General features: G+C 45.1%; 1 protein-coding gene across 1 annotated transcript in view; it reads left to right on the top strand.

The window, feature by feature from the left end:
• Positions 1–17,798, top strand: part of LOC143408295 (uncharacterized) — a 67,599-nt gene that overhangs the window by 34,616 nt on the left and 15,185 nt on the right. The window contains exons 3-11 of the mRNA XM_077110332.1: positions 2,650–2,771; positions 3,266–3,405; positions 4,156–4,325; positions 4,760–4,865; positions 10,143–10,213; positions 10,559–10,697; positions 14,956–15,103; positions 16,852–16,883; positions 17,372–17,476. Of these exons, the coding sequence (XP_076966447.1) occupies positions 2,650–2,771; positions 3,266–3,405; positions 4,156–4,325; positions 4,760–4,865; positions 10,143–10,213; positions 10,559–10,697; positions 14,956–15,103; positions 16,852–16,883; positions 17,372–17,476 (1,033 nt within the window). The remainder of the gene's footprint in view (positions 1–2,649; positions 2,772–3,265; positions 3,406–4,155; positions 4,326–4,759; positions 4,866–10,142; positions 10,214–10,558; positions 10,698–14,955; positions 15,104–16,851; positions 16,884–17,371; positions 17,477–17,798) is intronic.

Here is a 17,798-nt window from a genome sequence, read left to right as displayed (position 1 = left end):
AACAGAAATTGACATAAAATTTGAAGGTAGACTGTGACTCAAAAATCATTGCTTTCTCAGTAGGAACACAATTGACCAAGAGAAATCTGAAAAAAAAATGTTCAACATTACTAATCCTTAGAGAAATGCAAATTAAAACCATAATGAGATACCCTCTCACACCTATTAGAATGGCTATTATCAAAGAGACAAAGGAACCAGTGGCACAAGTCTTAATCCCAGTACCTCAAGAGGCTGAGGTGGGAGTATTATAAATTCAAGGTAAACCTCAGCAACTTAGTGAGACCTGATCTCAGAATAAAACTTAAAAAGGTCTGCTGTTGTGTATCGGGGTAACATACCCCTGGGTTCAAGCCGAGTATAAATAAAAGAAAAAGAAAGACAAAAGATATTAAGTACTGGTCTGGATGTGCATAAACTAGAATTCTAGTACAATGTTTGGAGGAATGTAAATTAGTATAGTCATTATGGAAATCAGTATGGGAAGTTTCTTTAAAAATTAAAAATAGAGCTCAGTTGGTAGAGTGCTTGCCTTGCAGGGACAAGGCCCTGGGTTCAATCCCCAGAAACAAACAAACAAACAAAAAAAATTACCCTATGGTCCAGCCATCCCACTACTTGGTATATATCCAAAGGAAATGGCATCAGTGTGTTAATAGACATCTGCACCCCATGTTCATTGCAGCAATATTCTCAGAACCAAGAAATGGGAAAAGCTGTGTCTATCAGTGGGTGAGTTGATACAGAAAATGTGGTTAGAAATATAAGGGGACACTATTTAGTCTTTAAACAAAAATTAGGATGTCCTGTTCTTTGTGACATTGAATGAGGCCAAAGGACATTTTACTGGGGGAAATAAGCCAGGCACAGGGCAACTATCACATGATCTCACCTACATGTGGAATCTACAAAAGTTGAACTCACAGAAACAGAGAGCAGAATGGTGACTGCCAGGGGCCCAGGAGTGGCTAGGGGGTGGATGGGGGAGATGCTGGTCCCAGGAGGCCAAATTACACTTAGATGAGAGGGATGAGTTTAAGGGATCTATTGTACAATAAGATGACTACAGTTAATAATAACATACAACAGAATGAATACAGTTGATAATGTTATATGCACTTCAAAATGACTCAGAGAGTAGATTTTAAGGGTTCTCAACACAAAAAAGAATATGAAATGATGTATATGTATATATGTTTCAAAATATGTTTTATGCCATAAATATCCACAAATTATTATCATTATGTCATCATCATCATCATCATCATCATCATCATCATCAGGGATTGTACCGAGGGTTGCTTAACCAAAGAGTCACATCCTCAGCCCATTTTATGTTTATGTTGAGACAGAATTATGTCATAAATCCCACCCTGGAAGTGAGGGAAACTGGGAAGATATTTAGTTGGTAGCTTGCTACCTCCTCCCCAAACTGGAGCTCTGTTACAACCAAAAGGAAGAAGTGGAGCTAGGATAAGCGAGGAGCACTGCCTACTTCCATTAGCACTGGGCCTGAAAGGGGGATAACTAACCATCACCAACATCTCCCCTGAACCATATGACATGGTCTCTGTATTAGCTGCTTTCTGTTGCTCTAACCAAATACCCAAGAATGGGTCCTTTATAAAGAGATGAGGTTTATTTAGCACAGAGTCCAACATTTGTCAGCCCCTGAGACTGATCTTTGGTGAGAGTGATCACAACATGGTGAATGGCATCATGGTGGGAAGACATGCAAGGGGTGGAGACTGAATGGCCAGAAACTGGGGAGGATGAGTCTTGTTCTCTTTATAACACCCCCCTCTCACAGGAACTAACAGGGACCCATGAGAAGGTCATTACTCCCTTCCAAGGGCCTCATCCCCAGTGGCCAAATTACCTCCCACTAGGCCCCACCTCTTGCAGGTTCTACCCCCTCAACACGGCCGAACCGAGGACCTAGCCTCCAGCCTATGAACCTTTGGGGGATAAAGTACATCCCATCCTCACAAGCTCCAACAAAGCCACATTGTAAGAGCAGGATGTCCCATCTATAAGTGTGTATGTGAGGGCAGGGGAAGGTTGACATCAGTGGGCACAGGAAGCAGCCAGAGCCCCCATTCCGGAACCTCTCTGATGTCACACTTGTAGTCATGGTACTCTGGGGGCCAACCCAGGAGAAGGAGCGGTTGGCTCTCATTTGTTTGAGAGCAGGCATCGCAGAATGACTGTGTCAAACGATTTACTGTCCCCACCCCCAACCCCAGCCAGATCCTGGCTATTTTCAAGCCTCTGGGCTTGTCTCACAGTGGCAGCCCTAGTGTGTCTAAGTGCTGTGTTCTTTACATTTCCGTGAGTCTCTGGGCCAGCTGTGGGTTTCTCAAAAAGAAACAGAAGGGAAATAGAGTGCAGAGGCAGGGAGGTATAGGGAGGCCAGTGGGGGAAGGAGGATATTTCGTGGGAAGCACAGAGATGTGGGGAGCCTGAGGATTTGGGGGGACTGTGGGAGGCTGGTAATGCTGGTGACATTTGATGGAGGGAATGGGGTCTGTCTCTAGCCTGGATATTCAGATCCGTCCTTAAGGTGTGTGGGTCTGAGCTCAGGTGAGCCAGGCCTCGTAGGCGCTCCGGGTTGCCCCCGACTAGAACTGAGTCTGGCTCTGATTTCAGAGGCCGAGCACTGGCGCAAGATGGAGACTGGGCCTACCCAGTGGTCTCCGGACTTCTCTGCGTCCTGAGTTTCTGTAGCCTCATTGGCATGAATTTTTCGGACCCAGGAATCCTACACAGAGGTAAGGCCTCAGACTCCTGGGAGAGGGAGGTGGCACCCCAAGGCTGGTGCCTACAGGGGTCATTTGTAAAGGGCTGACCCCACCTGTGCCTCAGGATCCCTTCTTACCCTGTCATTATTACTTGGGCCCTGGCACTTCATTTCCCAAGCCACTGAAGTGTGAACAACAGAATCCTGGAGGTTTTCCAGTTGCTTTAGAAGGGAGGACCGGGCAAGAGAGGCAGCAGGCTCTTCCAACCACGCAGTTCACCTTCCTCCTTCCCATTTCACACCCGACTCCAAGCACAAGGAGGAGCTCCATGTAGAGCTCCTGTGGCTGGACAGCCCTTCTCTGTGACTGCCGCCCATCTGAGTGGTCAGTTTGCTCAACAGGGACTGGGGTTCCCCTGCCCTCCTCCTCCCCACCTTCTGATGCCCAGTGATGCTATGGGGCTGCCCCGAGCACCAGAGTGATACAAGGGCCTCCTCCACTGCCCACACCTCTCCCCCTGCCAGGCGCCGTCGAGCAGTACCCTGACACCATATACATGGCACGAGTGAATGGAAGGTTGTATCACATGCCGTGGTGTCCCACGTGTTGTTTTCACCGCCTGCCCCGAACCTTCCACTGCGAAAGGTGTGACATCTGTGTGGAGGTGAGTGCTCCTCCTCCCTGTCCACTCACCAACCTATCTCCGGGCACCTGGCCAGGACCAGGAACCTCACATCATAAGTGGGCCAGGTGGGGGTATCAGACCATGTTTCCAGAATGCTTCAAGTGGCTCTCAGCCACTGTTGGTCACTTATATATGTCATCACCTCTGTGTCTGCACCTGTCTAGGGAGGCTGGCCTTGCTTGCCAAGGTGCTGACATACAAAGGGCATCCCATCTGTGCTGAGCCTGGTGGAGTCAGGTGGAGGAAAAGCAGTGACTGTCCCCTCCCTGGCTTGCTGATACTAGATTCCCAGCCCTTTAGGCTGATTGCTGCCCTGTCAGCAGTCTTGGTCTGGGTGTCCCAGTTGGAGGGTTTCCTGGTTCTGAGTGTGTTTCTCTGATGTGCCCACCCTGCTCGGGTTCACAAGTGCAGACGGCTGGTAGGGGAAGGGCATTTTTTTCATCCTTTTCCAGTACTTGAGGAAATGGAGGCCCAGAGTTTTCATGTCCTGGCCCAAGTGACACCAGGCAGGTCTTGTCTCTAAAGACCTCACTCAGGACAGGTGACCTGATGAGCCATGGGTCCTAACTGTGCTCTCACCATGGAAATGCCAGGTTCTTGCTGAGATGGGAACCCTTATGTAAGGTCAAGAGCAGGCGGCCTAGAGGGCTGCGTTACGGGAGGCCTCAGGATTAGGGGGTGATGGAGGCCATTCCAGAAGGACCCTCTGACCTGCCTGCTCTCCCCTAGGAGTTGGACCACCATTGCAGGTGGGTGAATAACTGCGTGGGGCACCGAAACATCCGGCTCTACCTGCTACTCCTCCTGTCTCTGTGCCTGTATCTGGGTACCGTGCTGGCCACCTGCGTGGTTTTCATCATACGCAGGAGGCACATGGCGTTTTTGGACAAAACCATGACGTATCCACACAGTCCCCAGGGCCCACACTGGGAAGAGCTGGTGTGGTGGGGAGGGAGGGGCAAACAGCCCAGTAGGGTCAGGGTGACAGGAGGGGGCTGACGTGGGCGGGGCTAGAGGGAGAAGTCACTTGGCAGGACCTGTGAAGGACATTTGGAAGGCCAGTGGAGTCAGGGATGTGGGCGGGGTGGGATGCCTGTGGAGTTAAGAATCTAGGAGCCCACAGAGTAGGGTAATGAAAGTTGAAAAGGGACAGCTGGGAGGACAGTGTGGTGGAGGGAGGTTTCCCTTGGTTGTACTGGACTAAGTGTCCAGTCCAGGGAGGGAGAGCGGTAGGTGGTGCTACCTGGGGCAGGAGGGAAGGAGGGAGCAGTGGGGTCGAAAGCGGGGCCAGGGAGGAGCTCTTCCATGGCTTCCCTTCTTAACCTGTGCACAGCATCCTAGTGGCTGTACCCGCTGGGGCCCTCCTGGTCCCACTCATCCTGCAATTATTCATCAAGGCAGTGGCGGTGGGCACCGCCAGGCGACCCTATGAGGAGAAGGTAAGCGGTGAGGCGTGTGCCCTTGGCTGTGTGGAGGCATCTTGCACCTCTTCAATTAGACACTTTGTGCACTTTCTCCACTGCCTTTGGCCCTCATGATGCCTCATGAGTCCTTCCAGACCCACCTCTGAAGATGCAGCTCAGATATTTCTATACCCTGGAGCTTGGGGCCATTCTGCCTCCTGGGTGCATTGCATTGCAAGCCTACTGTGTGCTGGGTGTGCTAGGTGGTGGTTATTTGAGGGATGGGTGTAGGGGTGAGTAAGCACATCATGCACTTGTGTTGATAAGCAACCTGCCATCAGAATAACACCGGGAGACACCAGGAACACTCTGAGAGAGGGGTCAGTCCTGAGTGGTGTAGCGGACTGGAAGAGACTGGGAGTTTGGCGAAGCCCACGCTGTAGAGGAGAGCATGCCACCCTCTGTGTCCTAGGTGTGCTTTTGGAGAGGCAGACAGGAGGGCATTGACTGTGAGAGGTACAATTTTGTAGAAAGGCACAGAAATCTGAAAGTAGGGTGTTAACAGAATGATGAAGAAATGGATCCTATTTCAAGCACAAGGTGACATGGGCAATGAGGTTGACCCCATGGGGGTCAAGATTAGAAAGGCCCAGAAAGCCAAGCATGGAATTTTGTTTGGAAGAACTGGAAACCTGGGAGCCATGAAAAATTTTGTGAAAATGTCATTCATTGAGGGGTAATTACAAACAGTAAATTCACCCTTTCTCATCTATAGTTAGGGATTTTGACAAATGACATTGTGTACTCTCCACCAAGATCAAGGTTAACCAGTTTCACTACCCCAGAAAATCCTTTCATCTCTTGTTGTCATTTTCTCTCCCTGAGTCCTTGTGGTTTTTCTCTTTCCGGAATAATGCATAAATGGTGTTGTGGGCTTTCTAGTCTGGCTTCATTCCCTGAGCACGATGCATTTGAGATTCATCTATGTAGTTGCTCACATCAGTAATTTTATTCTTTTGTTTCTGTGTAGTATTGTATTTCCCTACAGACCATTTGTACATTCACCAATTGAAGGATTTTTAGTTTGCATCTAGGTTTTGGCAGAATTTTTGTTTTGTTTTTGTACCAGGGATTGAACCCAGAGGTGCTTAACCACTGAGCAACCATCCCAGCCTCACCCCACCCCACCTCCAGCACCCTTATGTTTTCTTTTTTGAAAAATTTTTAAAATTTTGAGAAAGGGTCTTACTAAGTTGCTTAAGGCCTTGCTAAGTTACTACATTACTGAGGCTTTGAACTTGCCACCCTCTTGCCTTAGCCTCCCAAGCCATTAAAGTCATGGGGAACTGTGCCCAGCCAGTTTCAGGCAGTTATAAATAAAGCTGCTACAACAACCATTGATGCATAGACATGTGGACATAAGATTTCATTTCTTTTGGGTAAATAAGGGTAGCATTGCTGAGTCATAAGGTAAACATGTGGGACGTTTTAGAAAACAACTGTACTGTTTCTACTTTGTACCAGCAATGAAGGAGAATTCCAGTTGTTCCACATCCTCACTAGCATTTGACACTATCATTGGTTACTGTTTGTTTGTTTTTTTTTTTTCAAATTGTAACCTGTCTAATAAATGCGTAGTAGTATCTCATTAGGGCTCCAGTAATATTTTCCTAATGACTAATAATGTTGAGAATATTTCATGTCTTATCAGCCATGGGTATATTGTTGGTGAAGTGTTTGCTCCAAACTTTTGCCCATTTAAAAAAAACTGAGTTGTTTTCTTATTGAGTTTCAGGAGTTCTCTGTACTAGATTTAGATTTATGTGTTTCAAATCTTATCTTGCAATTCATGGCTTGTCATTTCATTTTCTTGTCATAGCATCCTCCAAAGAGCAGGAGTCCTTGGTGTTTCTGTTTCTCCAGCACTGGGGATTGAATCAGGGGTGCTCGACCACTGAGCTTCTTCCCCAGCATGCGTTGTTGTTCACTCTGAATGCAACCTCATGTCCTGTGTGAGGAACAGTTTCATTGCTTTCTTCCCCATCTGTATCTTTATTGCTTTTTCTTTGAGCATCCACTAGGAATGATAGAAGTGGGCATCTTTGCCCTGGGATTCCTTTAGTATGGCAATCACTTGACTAAAGGCTCTTTCAGGAAGACTGGTGGGCAGCATCAGTGGGGGAGGGGAAGCTGCAGACCCTGAGACAGCTGTACAGACAGAGGAGCTTGTCTGCTCATCACCTCCCATCCTTTTAGTCAGCACCCCACCACTGCCCTATTTGGTTCCCTCCCACCTGTGACTCCTGTGCTTGGCCCTTATTCCTCAGCCCTGTGGTCTGCCTGTCTTGCCCTATCTCCAGCTTCTAGTATCATCATTGAGTTTGCCTGGCAGCCTTTTCCCTTCCTCCATCCTGTGGTTCTTCAGGCCCCAGGTCAGGCCATAGGCCATCGCCCTTCCTCCTCTGCTCAGAGTGAGGCCCTCCAAGTCCAGGTTCCCCAAGACTCAAGGGACCTAAATGTGGTCTGCCCTCTAAGATTCACCAGACAGGGCTCCTTTCTATTCTTGGCAGCACTAATTTCAGGCACTGATCCCATGCTCCAACTTTCACTCCCACCTTACTCCATCCCCTGACTTCAACTCCTTCTAGAATCACTTGCTTGGTGGTTGGTGGCAAAGACTCTGGTGTAAACCACATAAGTCCAAATCACAGCTCTAGAACTGACCAGCAGGGAGACCTGGGGTATGCTACTCAGCCCCTGGTCACTCAATTTCCCTATCTGTAAAACAGGGAATTGTGGGTTAATTCATGTACACCTCATAGAACAGTGGCTGGTCCCAGAGAGTGCCCTGTGTGCTGCTGTTACGTCACTACCATTCCTTCCCATGGTCATCTACACATGTTTGTGCTCATCTTAAAAGTCATACAAGTCCCAGTCTTAACATCCCAGGCCCCCACTCCACCTGTTGTACCTTCTGGGCCTTATTTCCTGAAAGAGTTGACCTTGTTCACTAGCTCCCCCTTCACTTCCTGGCCCAACTCAGCCCAGCCCTTGCTGTCAGGATGATGCTCTCATTAATGGCCAAATTCAGCAGACATCTTCAGACTACTCTTTCTGGTCTAGACACAGCCTCTGAAACCAGAAGTCGCTGTCTCAGCACTTAACTCTCTGGGCTTCTCCTGTGCATGCACCTGGGTGCTGTGAGCTGGGTTGCCTACATGGTTCCCATGATACTCTCTCTCTGCCCTACCCTTTCCACTCCCCTTGGTACACAGGGCTTTGGGTTGCAGCTGCCCTCACCACTGAAAGTAGGCTGGCCATGCTGTTTGCAGGGTGCTTTCCATCCCCAGTGCAGTGACGGGGGTTTGTTTTTTTGCTAATTGGTATTGAACCCAGGGGCACTTTACCACTGAGCTACATCCCCAGTCCCTGCTACTTTTTATTATGAATCAGGGTCTCAGTAAGTTGCTAAGGCTGGTCTCAAACCTGCTTTAGTTTCCCAAGTCACTGGGATTACAGGTGTGTGCCACCGTGCCTGGTTGGACAGAAACATTTTTGATGCCCTGAAATATTTCTGATGGGGGTGCATCTCAGTGGTAGAGTGTGTTTAGCCTGTGCAAGGCCCTGAATTCTTCAATCGCCAGCACACAGAGAAAAGACATCTGAATCAATGAGTGAACCAACAAACAGAAGAATCAACATTTGGGGATAGAAGGAAAGAGGAAAGGAACAGAAGAATGGTGTCCTGACCCCCCAGGATAAGGGGAAGAAGGAGAGGCAGCAGGAAGTTGGGCAGAAGATGGGGCAAGAAGAAGATGCCGCTGGATTTTGGTCCTGTGGAGTGTGAGGGTGTTTGTGACAGAGAATTGCAGCAGGAGCCCCAGGAGTGGAGCCTGTGAGAGGGGCTGGTCTGGGTGCCTCAGAGCTGTTGGATTCTAGTGGTGTGTGATAGGGTTCCATGTGGGGGGAGGACGGTATTCACATTACTGCTAGTTCTTAGAAATTTACTATCATTCCTTAAACATTTTCTATACTTTATGTACGATCAATATTTTCTACACATTATATATATCTAATCAAATATTCTTTCTCTAAGTTTAAAGATTCTGTAATTTTTTAATGCTCCACAATTAATTAATTTCTTGTAGTACTAGGGATTGAACCCAGAGGTGTTTTATCACCAAAGCTGCATCCCTAATCCTTGCTCTATTTTGTTTTGAGATAAGGTGTCACTAAATTGTTGAGGGCCTTTCTAAGTTGTTGAGGCTGGTCTTGAACTTGCAGTCCTCCAGCCTCAAAATCCCAATTCCCAGAGGTTACAGGTGTGTGCCACTGTACCTAGTAACATACTCATTTCTTATGTACTGTGAATACCTTAAAGGAGGCAGAACCTCATAGAAGACATTGATTCGAGTTGCTTTTTGGACATATTCCAGAGCTGTTCTGAGGTGGAATGGTCTTTCCTTCAGGGGAGGAGAGTGTTGAAAATGAGTATTCATGTGTAGGCCATCGGAGACTTGGGGTGGCTAGAGGTGCTGCTGGGTCACTTTCCATTATAACAGAGAATTTGCTACCTAAAGCTCATGAAGTTGGGGTGAAACTCAACCTGGTCTGGAAGGAGGAGGGGTCCAGGCTGAGGGATGAACTCAGGAGAAAGAGAAAGTAGAATAAGGGAGAGAGGAGAAGCCAGTCAGTGTCCTGGGAAGGACATGACCTTTGAGCTTGACCTTTCCTGCTTTGTGTACTGAAGGTCTTCAGCTCAGATTTTCCTGGAAAATCTGATTTTTGACTAGGGAATTATGTCTGGGCATCCCCTGCTGCCACTGGTCTCCCAGATAGTGAAACTCAATGAAGGTAGATTTTTAGAAAAATCGAGAGGTAAGAGAGTCAAGTGGGAGTGGGGTGGTGACACCATCTTTGGATCAGTTAAGCAGAACAGCATGAGATAGATCTTAAAAGGTACCTGGAAGGATGAGGTGAGAGGACGGGTTTGGCCAATGGAGACAGAGCAAGGATCCGGCAAAGGGAAGCAGTAGGGGTTGAGGAGCCCTGAGAAGGCAGGAGAGGTGGGTGCTGGGTCAGCACTGTCTGGGGACAGCTGCTCACAAGTGGGTCGAGGGAGGTCACTCTTCCTGGGAGCCTGGGAAGGCAGGAGGCCCTGGGTCACTCTTGGGCACCTTTGTACCTAGAGCCTGGCCACAGGCCCAGGTTGAGCCCTGGCTTAACTGACCAACTTAGCGAGGGTCCCTGGGAGATGGCCTTGCCCAGTCCTGCTGATACTGAACTGCTCTTCCCTTCCTCATCTCCCTCCAGTATGACAGGGGATTCAATGAGGGCTGCCCAAAAAACTGTTACATCGCATTGTGTGCACCCTTGGGACCCAAGTAAGTTGGTAAACCAAGGGCGCAAGTGGTGGACCCTGGGGCTGGTGGGGGGGTGAAGCTGGGTCTATTTCCCTGGTCCCTGTCCCCATCTCCCAGCCTTAACACTCCCTGTTCCTTTCCTTTGGGGTTTTCTCCAGGGCACTCTGGGAGTTTCTGGGAATTTCACTCTTCCTTGGTGTTGTAGTTCTTGCCCCCAAGAAATGTGCTCCAGGGGAATGGCAGCCTGGATAAGGCTCCTGGATGAGAGCCCTGGGCTCTGTGCTTTCCCAGCTGAGGGTGAGAGTGGTCAGGGAGACCAGGCCAAGGTGGGTAGTGACTCCTTGCATTTGGCCTGTTGCTTCCCAGGTACATGTCCGAGGCGGTCTGCATTCAGGTGGACCAAGGGACCAACTGGGGGCCGAAAGAACACCTTAAAGATCTCCTTTGGCCCAGGTGCGTGACTCAGGCCCCCCCAAGGAGTGGCAAGTCCGCACCTGTACAGAAGGTAAGGAGTATGGGGTGTGCTTTGAACCAGGAGGGTCTGTGGTTGCACATGTGTTGGGGGAAGCCCCCGATGTAGGGTGGCCCTGAAGCTGAAGCACTTGGAGCATAAGGAGTGGGATTATGGACCTGGAGGGTGCAGGGTCCAGGTCACAGGGCTTCAGAGCACACCCAGGTGTCCCTGGATAGAGAAAGAGAAAAGACTGAAACACACTTTCTGGTTGGATTTGTGCCAGTCCTTACTTTTTTGGTCCCCAGTTTCCTCAGCTATTAATGAGGACTGAGACTCGTCCAGTAGTTTATGTTTTAAAGAAAATTCTGTTTCTTTTATATGAGTGTGTGTGTGTGTGTGTGTGTGTGTGCATATATAAATATCAGTTGTACATGGACACATATATTTAATTTATTTGTTCATTATTATGTGGTGCCATGGATTGAACCTAGTTCCTCATGCATGCTAGGCAAGCACTCTACCCCTGAGCCACAACCCCAGCACTCCAGATTCTTTATTTATGGAAATTTTTGACATACAATGTGAAACATTTGTGTGGAGCATTAGGTGTACAGTGGGGTGGGTAACCCACAGTGCCCCCCATGGTCCCTTGCCGTGATGTGGTACCAGCCCTCTCCCTTGTCCTGCCTCTAGGCATCCAGGGACTTGACTGTGAGCTGTGGGGTGGAGGTTAGGGAGAACCCCATGTACTGACTCTGTGTTTAGCTTCTCATCAGCCCAGTGGTGTATTGGGAGGCTTCCAAGGGAGGCTTGGCCTCCTATTCTCCCTTCACACACAGCAATGCCAGGACATGCACCAGAAGTCCATCTCCTGACCCCCATGTGGGGGTCTCTTGTTCCTGAGCCCTCACTCCCCTGATGTGAGTGCCAAGACCCCCACGTCTGTTATATACACATATTTGGTGCTGCTTCCTATGGCAGCTGTGCCTATGTGTCCTAGGTTCAGGGAAGTGTGGGTGGAGGCTCTGAGGGGCTGGGTCAGAGCCCTCCTGGAAGGGAAGATCCTTGCTCTCTGGAGACTGACGCTCGTGAACCAACACTGCCTGACTCTTTGCCCTTGGGCAAGACATTCAGCATGTCTCTCATCCTTCAAATGTGGCAACAGTAATTATCACAGTGACTGACCTGGCTGGCTTCCTGGCAAGGGCTGCAGATGGACAATACCCACCAGCCTGGATAATACCAAGTGCGCCGGAAAGGATTCCATATAATAGGAAGGGAACTTGTTCATTATGAGTCCTAATAGGCTAGTAGATTACTCAGAAATTACAAAGTTTCAGTTAAACATGAGTAAGTTTTGGAGATACAATGGTCAATAAGGATGTTACAGTTAATTTACTGCACACTTGAAAACTGATAATAGAGTTGGGTACAGGGGTGCCCATCTATAAGCCCAGCTACTCAAGATGCTGAGTCAGGAGGATCAGAACTGAAGGATCAAGTAACTTAAAGAGACTTGTTTTCTGTATCAAAAAAAAAAAAAAATGTTTGGGGATGTAGGTCAATGGAAACACCCCCCTGGATTCAATCCTCAGATGTGGAAAAGGAAAGAAAAATTGACCATCACTTTTGTGGGTTTTGTTTGAGGTGGAGTTCCCCATATGTTGGCCAGGCCAGTCTTGAACTTCTGAGGTCAAGCAAACCTCCTATGTCAATGTGCTGAGTGCTGGACAGCAGGTGTGCACCACTGGACTGGCTAGAAAAGGGATTGTAAACTGGGTTTGGTGGCACATGACTAATTCCAGCAACTCAGGAACTGAGGCAGCTTTAGGCCAGCCTCTGCAATTAGCAAGAAAGTATCTCAAAATAAGAAGAGCTAGGGATAAAGCCAAGTGGTAGGATGTCCTTGGGCTCAACCGACCAGTGCTGGGGGAAAATGTGTGTATACACACACACACACACACTCACACACACACACTCACACACTCACACACACACACACATAGATATAAAGATATACACACACATACACGTATATATATATATATATATATATTTCATTATATAGAAGGATTTGGAGATTTTAGATTTCTGCTTTGGGGCTAGTCTGAATAAGCATGAAAACTCGTGTGCTTGAGCATGCTAGGCAAGAGCTCTACCATTGAGCCACACCAGAGACCTTACATTTAAATTTGGGTTATTTTCTCACTGTTGGTTATTAGAGTACCCCACTTTTATCTCTTTTATTTTCCATTTTTTTGGGCATGAAGTGGGGCTTCCTCTGATTCCCACACTGGTCTCAAATTTGTGGGCTCCAGTGACTCTCCTGCTCCTGCTTTCTGAGCAGGGGAGATTACAGGTACATGCCACCACACTTGGCTGTACAATCTCATATTGATAAGACATTTTACATGTGATAGGAATCCCAGAATAAAAAACAGCAATTTAAGATGACTGGGCACAGTGACTTCTGCCTATCATCCCAGTAGCTCAGGAGGCTGAGGTAGAAGGATCATAAGTTTGAGACCAGCCTGGGCAGTTTTACCAAGACCCTATCTCAAAGTAAAAAGGGCTGGGAATGTAGCTCAGTGGTATAATGCTCCTGGCTTCAATACCTAGTACTTCCAAAAACAAATTAAAGAATAAAAACATTAGGCTGGGGGATGTAGCTCACTGTTACAGTGCTTGCCCAGCACGCATGAAGCCCTGGGCTAGAGCCTTAGCACTACATAAAAATAAATAAAGGTATTGTGTCCGTCTACAACTAATATTTTTTTTTAAATAAACATGAAAGCTGGGCTTTGTGGCACATGCCTGTATTTCCAGCTACTCTGCAGACTGATACATAAAGATCACTTGAGTCCATGAGTTTGAGATAAGCCTGGGGAAAATGGTGAGACTGTATGTCTCAAAAAATCCCAAATAATAATAGTCATAATGATCATAATAATAGTAATAATGATCATAATAATAATAATAATAATAACTTGTGTAGTCAAGCACGTTGGTTCACCCCTGTAATCCCAGAGGCTCCAGATTGTGGTAGGATGATCACAGGTTTGATGCAGGTGTTGGGGTCTTAACAAGACTCTTGTCCCTAATTTGCAAAAGGGTAGAGGGACTGAGGATGAAGCTCAGTGTTAAAGCACCCCTGGTTTCAGTCCCCAGTCCAGCAGATGGGGGAGGAAAAAAGCCAATTTGACTCCATAACATTTAGACCTTGAGACTACAGGTAACTTGTGGTAATGTTTAGCAGGTACTTAGCAGCTTGATGCCCTGGGTTTAATGCCAAATACCAAACAGCAAAAAAAATTAAAAAATTAAAAACCCTTTGTGTGTATATCCCAAATCACAAATGAATATGTTACTTTTTCACATACATACATTTTGACACAGAAATGTAATATTTAGCAGGTGTATCCTTGGGGAACCAGAGAATAGCACATATTATGGGTTTTGTCCCATTATTTAGCTAGTAACATGTATTAAAAAATCAACTCAAATATCATTAGTAGTAAATTGGTTAAAAATATGGCATGGCCATGTAATGTACTACTAGATTATTTTGAATGAATTTAGGGGAAAAAAACTGTAATGTTTTCCTGGGTTCAGTGGAGCATGATTGTAATCCCAGCAGCTTGTGAGACTGATTTAGGAGGTTTGCAAGTTCAAAGCCAGACTCAGCAACTAAGCAAGGAGCTAAGCAATTTAGTGAGACCCTGTCTCAAAAAATAAAAACGCTGAGGGGTATGGCTGAGTGGTTGAGTGCCCCTGAGTTCAATCCCTGGTACTCCTCCTCCTTCCCGTCAAAAAAGATCTGAAACAGTAAAAACTGTATAAAGTGGGTTCTTGGTTTCAAAACCCTACATTTGTATTCCCTGAAGTGCTGAAGTTAGAATGGGCCTGCCACCCTGCGTTCTCTGTCTAAAGCCTAGAGCAGAACCAGACATAAGCAAGCATCCTTCTTCCTGTTTGCTGTCCCCTGACTTATGCTCTTGGCTTAAGCCTTTTCAATTAGGAGCTACTCTGGTGGGTGATGAACAGGAGGAAATACAGGTTTGACACTTCTGTCCCTCTCCCCAAACAAACCCAGCACTCCATTCCCATTCCTCTGTTTGGATCTTTCCTGTTGATTTGCAAAATAAATATGGAAAAGTAGAGTTTTAGAAAATGAGACCATTTAGAATTTAGTCAAATCTAAAATTATGTGTATGGGTTTGTTTTATGTATGTTGATATTTGTGTCTGAAAATTGATAGTATTATAGAGCAATTCAAACCACAACTCATGTCTGAATTTCTCTATGTTAGGGCATGCCAGAGCAGCAGGCTCAGTTGCCACAAACCTTCAGGGTCCTCAAAGGAAAGCCAACGGAGTTTCCTCTAGCTGTGCGGGGTGTCAACAAGTATTATAACGCCAGCACCTTGAAACAGAAGAAGCTCAGATTGACGACTCCTGGTGAGACCTCAGACAGTGGTAAAAGACTGAATCCCATGGAAACTTGTGAAGCACAGATAGATAAAAAGATCATTTCTGGAAAAATAAAAGGCTAAACTGTATTGTTCCTACTTTCTCCTACATAGATACTGCTTTTTGTCAACTGTCGGGATAGCTCTTGAACATCATCTGGAGATTGAGGATTTCATTGATCTCATAATTTTGTTAGAAATGGAATTGGATCTGTTACATTTTTTCCCATATTTCTTATACATTATAATTCAACATGGTAGTGAGATTCATACTTGTTCTATGTTGTTACATTTACTTCTTTTTTTTCCTCCTCACGGGTTTAAATAATTTTTAGTTGAGAAGGAAAAATTGTGGATTTCTAGACATGTTTATGCTAGAGATATGTTTATTGTCAGTGACCTAGAAGGAATTTTTGCTTTATAAATGCATAAACCTTGAAATAAAAAGTATTTTGTATTCAAAAATTATAAAAATAAACATTTTTCCTCAAAGGATTTATTCTTCAGAATTAGAATCTAAGTGGGTAAGAATTAAAATTTACTGGATTTTTAAAAACAGTTTGTGTAAGGCAGCATCAGAATGAAGTCCACATGGTGCAGTTGGTTGAGCGATCCCTGGAATGTCTTTGGAGATTTAGATAGACTCTCCTTCCCCATGCTGGTTCTCCTGCTTTCTCTTCTTTGCAATGAACTTTAAAAGATGCAACATCATTTCTCTCATTTCTCTCTGTGCAGATTTTGCCCATTACAACCCCAAGATATATAATTTTTATTTAATTTGTTTTCCATCTCTAAAGTCATTATATACTTTTAAAAAATAATCTAAGTAGGCAAAAATCATATGTGGTTGGATTAATTGTATTTAATATGTTTACATCATCACAGAGATAAAGGCTATGTTCAAAAAAGAAGTAGACTTTTTTGCAAGTAATACTGATCTTGACTTTTTCTATAAATAGCATACCTGGTATCCTTAGAAAAAGGTCCTACTGTTACCTAGAACTTCTGTGTCAACTAGTAAGTTGCATTTTACAAAGAAACAAACCATGTCAAAAATAATTCTTTTCCCAGTTGCCATGTTTGGTGGCTTTATATCCCCTTACTCCTTGATACTCAAAAATATTTATCATATCACCTTTACTGTTTAAGAAAGTATCTTACACAAGGAATGCTTTATTTTAATACAGCTTGGTGGGTATGGTTTTCATTACACTTTGGTGGGGGCAGGGTACCTGGGATTAAACCCAGGGGCACTCAACCCCTGAACCACATCCCCAGCTCTATTTTGTATCTTATGTAGAGGCAGGGTCGCATTGAGTTTCTAAACACCTAACTAAATTGCTGAGGCTGACTTTGAACACAAGATCCTCCTGTCTCTGCCTCTTGAGCCCCTTGGATTACAGACATGGAATTACCAGGCCGGGCTTCCGTTACATTTTAATAACTTGATTGAAGTATAATTTACATACCATGAAATGCAGTCATTTGAATGATCAATTCAGGTTTTTCAAAATGTATTTTTAAGGTTTCCTTAAGATTAAAGAGTTAGTAGCTGTGTCTTATATAAATTTTATTTTTAAGTTACTATTAATATCATATTTCTAGAGAAGTAATTCTACTTAAAATGAAATCGGTTTTCACACATTTCACTTGCTCCTCTTTTATATTATTTTTCTTTTTGTCATAGAAAAGGTTTCTCTGATGAATTTTTAACAGTTCCTTCCTTTTCATTTTCAGAGAAGGATTGCTTCCCTTCTGGAACACCAGCAGTAAGTTGATGATTTATTTCTTATAGTTCTTGCTCTAATTAAGGTTAACAAAAGAGATCTGCTTTTTTTTAAAAAAAAATTTTCTAAAATAAGAGGTAGGGCTGGGGTTGTGGCTCAGTGGTGGTGTGCTTGCCTGGCATGCATGAGGCCCTGGGTTCGATTCTCAGCATCACATACAAATAAATAAAATAAAGGTTCATCAACAACTTAAAAAATTGTTTAAAAAAATAAAATAAGAGGTAAAAAAATATTTAATGTTTCTAAATATAGTACCCAAGAATATTTATCATATATGTTTATTTACTTTTCCATATTTCAGAAAATCATCTTTATTTTTTAATTGAATATATTGTAACCAGTGAGGTTTAATCATTTAAAAATTAGCTATGGAAAAAATAACTTCTTAAAGTTTGTTTAATAAAAGGAGACCTGGTCACATTTTAATCTTTGACTTTGCCTGGCTTGTCTTCCTTTGCTCCTGAACACAGCTGAACACCAAGGGCCCGGAAACATCAGCAATAGTAATGGAGGAAGATGATGGTAATGGAGAGGTGCGGCCTTTCACTGCCCCAGGACATGGCCATACAAGACCAGTGAGTGACTAATGACCTGGTGTGCACATCTGTGCATGTGTGTTTGAAAAACAGCTGTTTGCATTTGACTTTCAGAGATAGTTTCAAAAAGCCTTCAAGTTTAAAATATTTTACCACGAGAAGATTAATTTAAGATTAAATAAAGTTTTTACCTAAAGAGTACTCATCAAAAACCACTTTTTTGAAAAATAAAAATCGATGGCTTCTTTAAAAGTTAGAATACTTAACTCACTGGGTTTTTTCTTTCCATGTTTTGCCCCCTTTTCCAGAGAGATGGCATTCTAAAGACAGATGAGAGTGAAATTCCTCCCCAGCTGAGGAG

This window comes from Callospermophilus lateralis, chromosome 10 (assembly GCF_048772815.1).
Source record: "Callospermophilus lateralis isolate mCalLat2 chromosome 10, mCalLat2.hap1, whole genome shotgun sequence".
NCBI lineage: Eukaryota > Metazoa > Chordata > Mammalia > Rodentia > Sciuridae > Callospermophilus > Callospermophilus lateralis.
The sequence above is the reverse complement of the archived record's forward strand: the minus strand, read 5'-3'. Positions and strand labels throughout refer to the sequence as shown.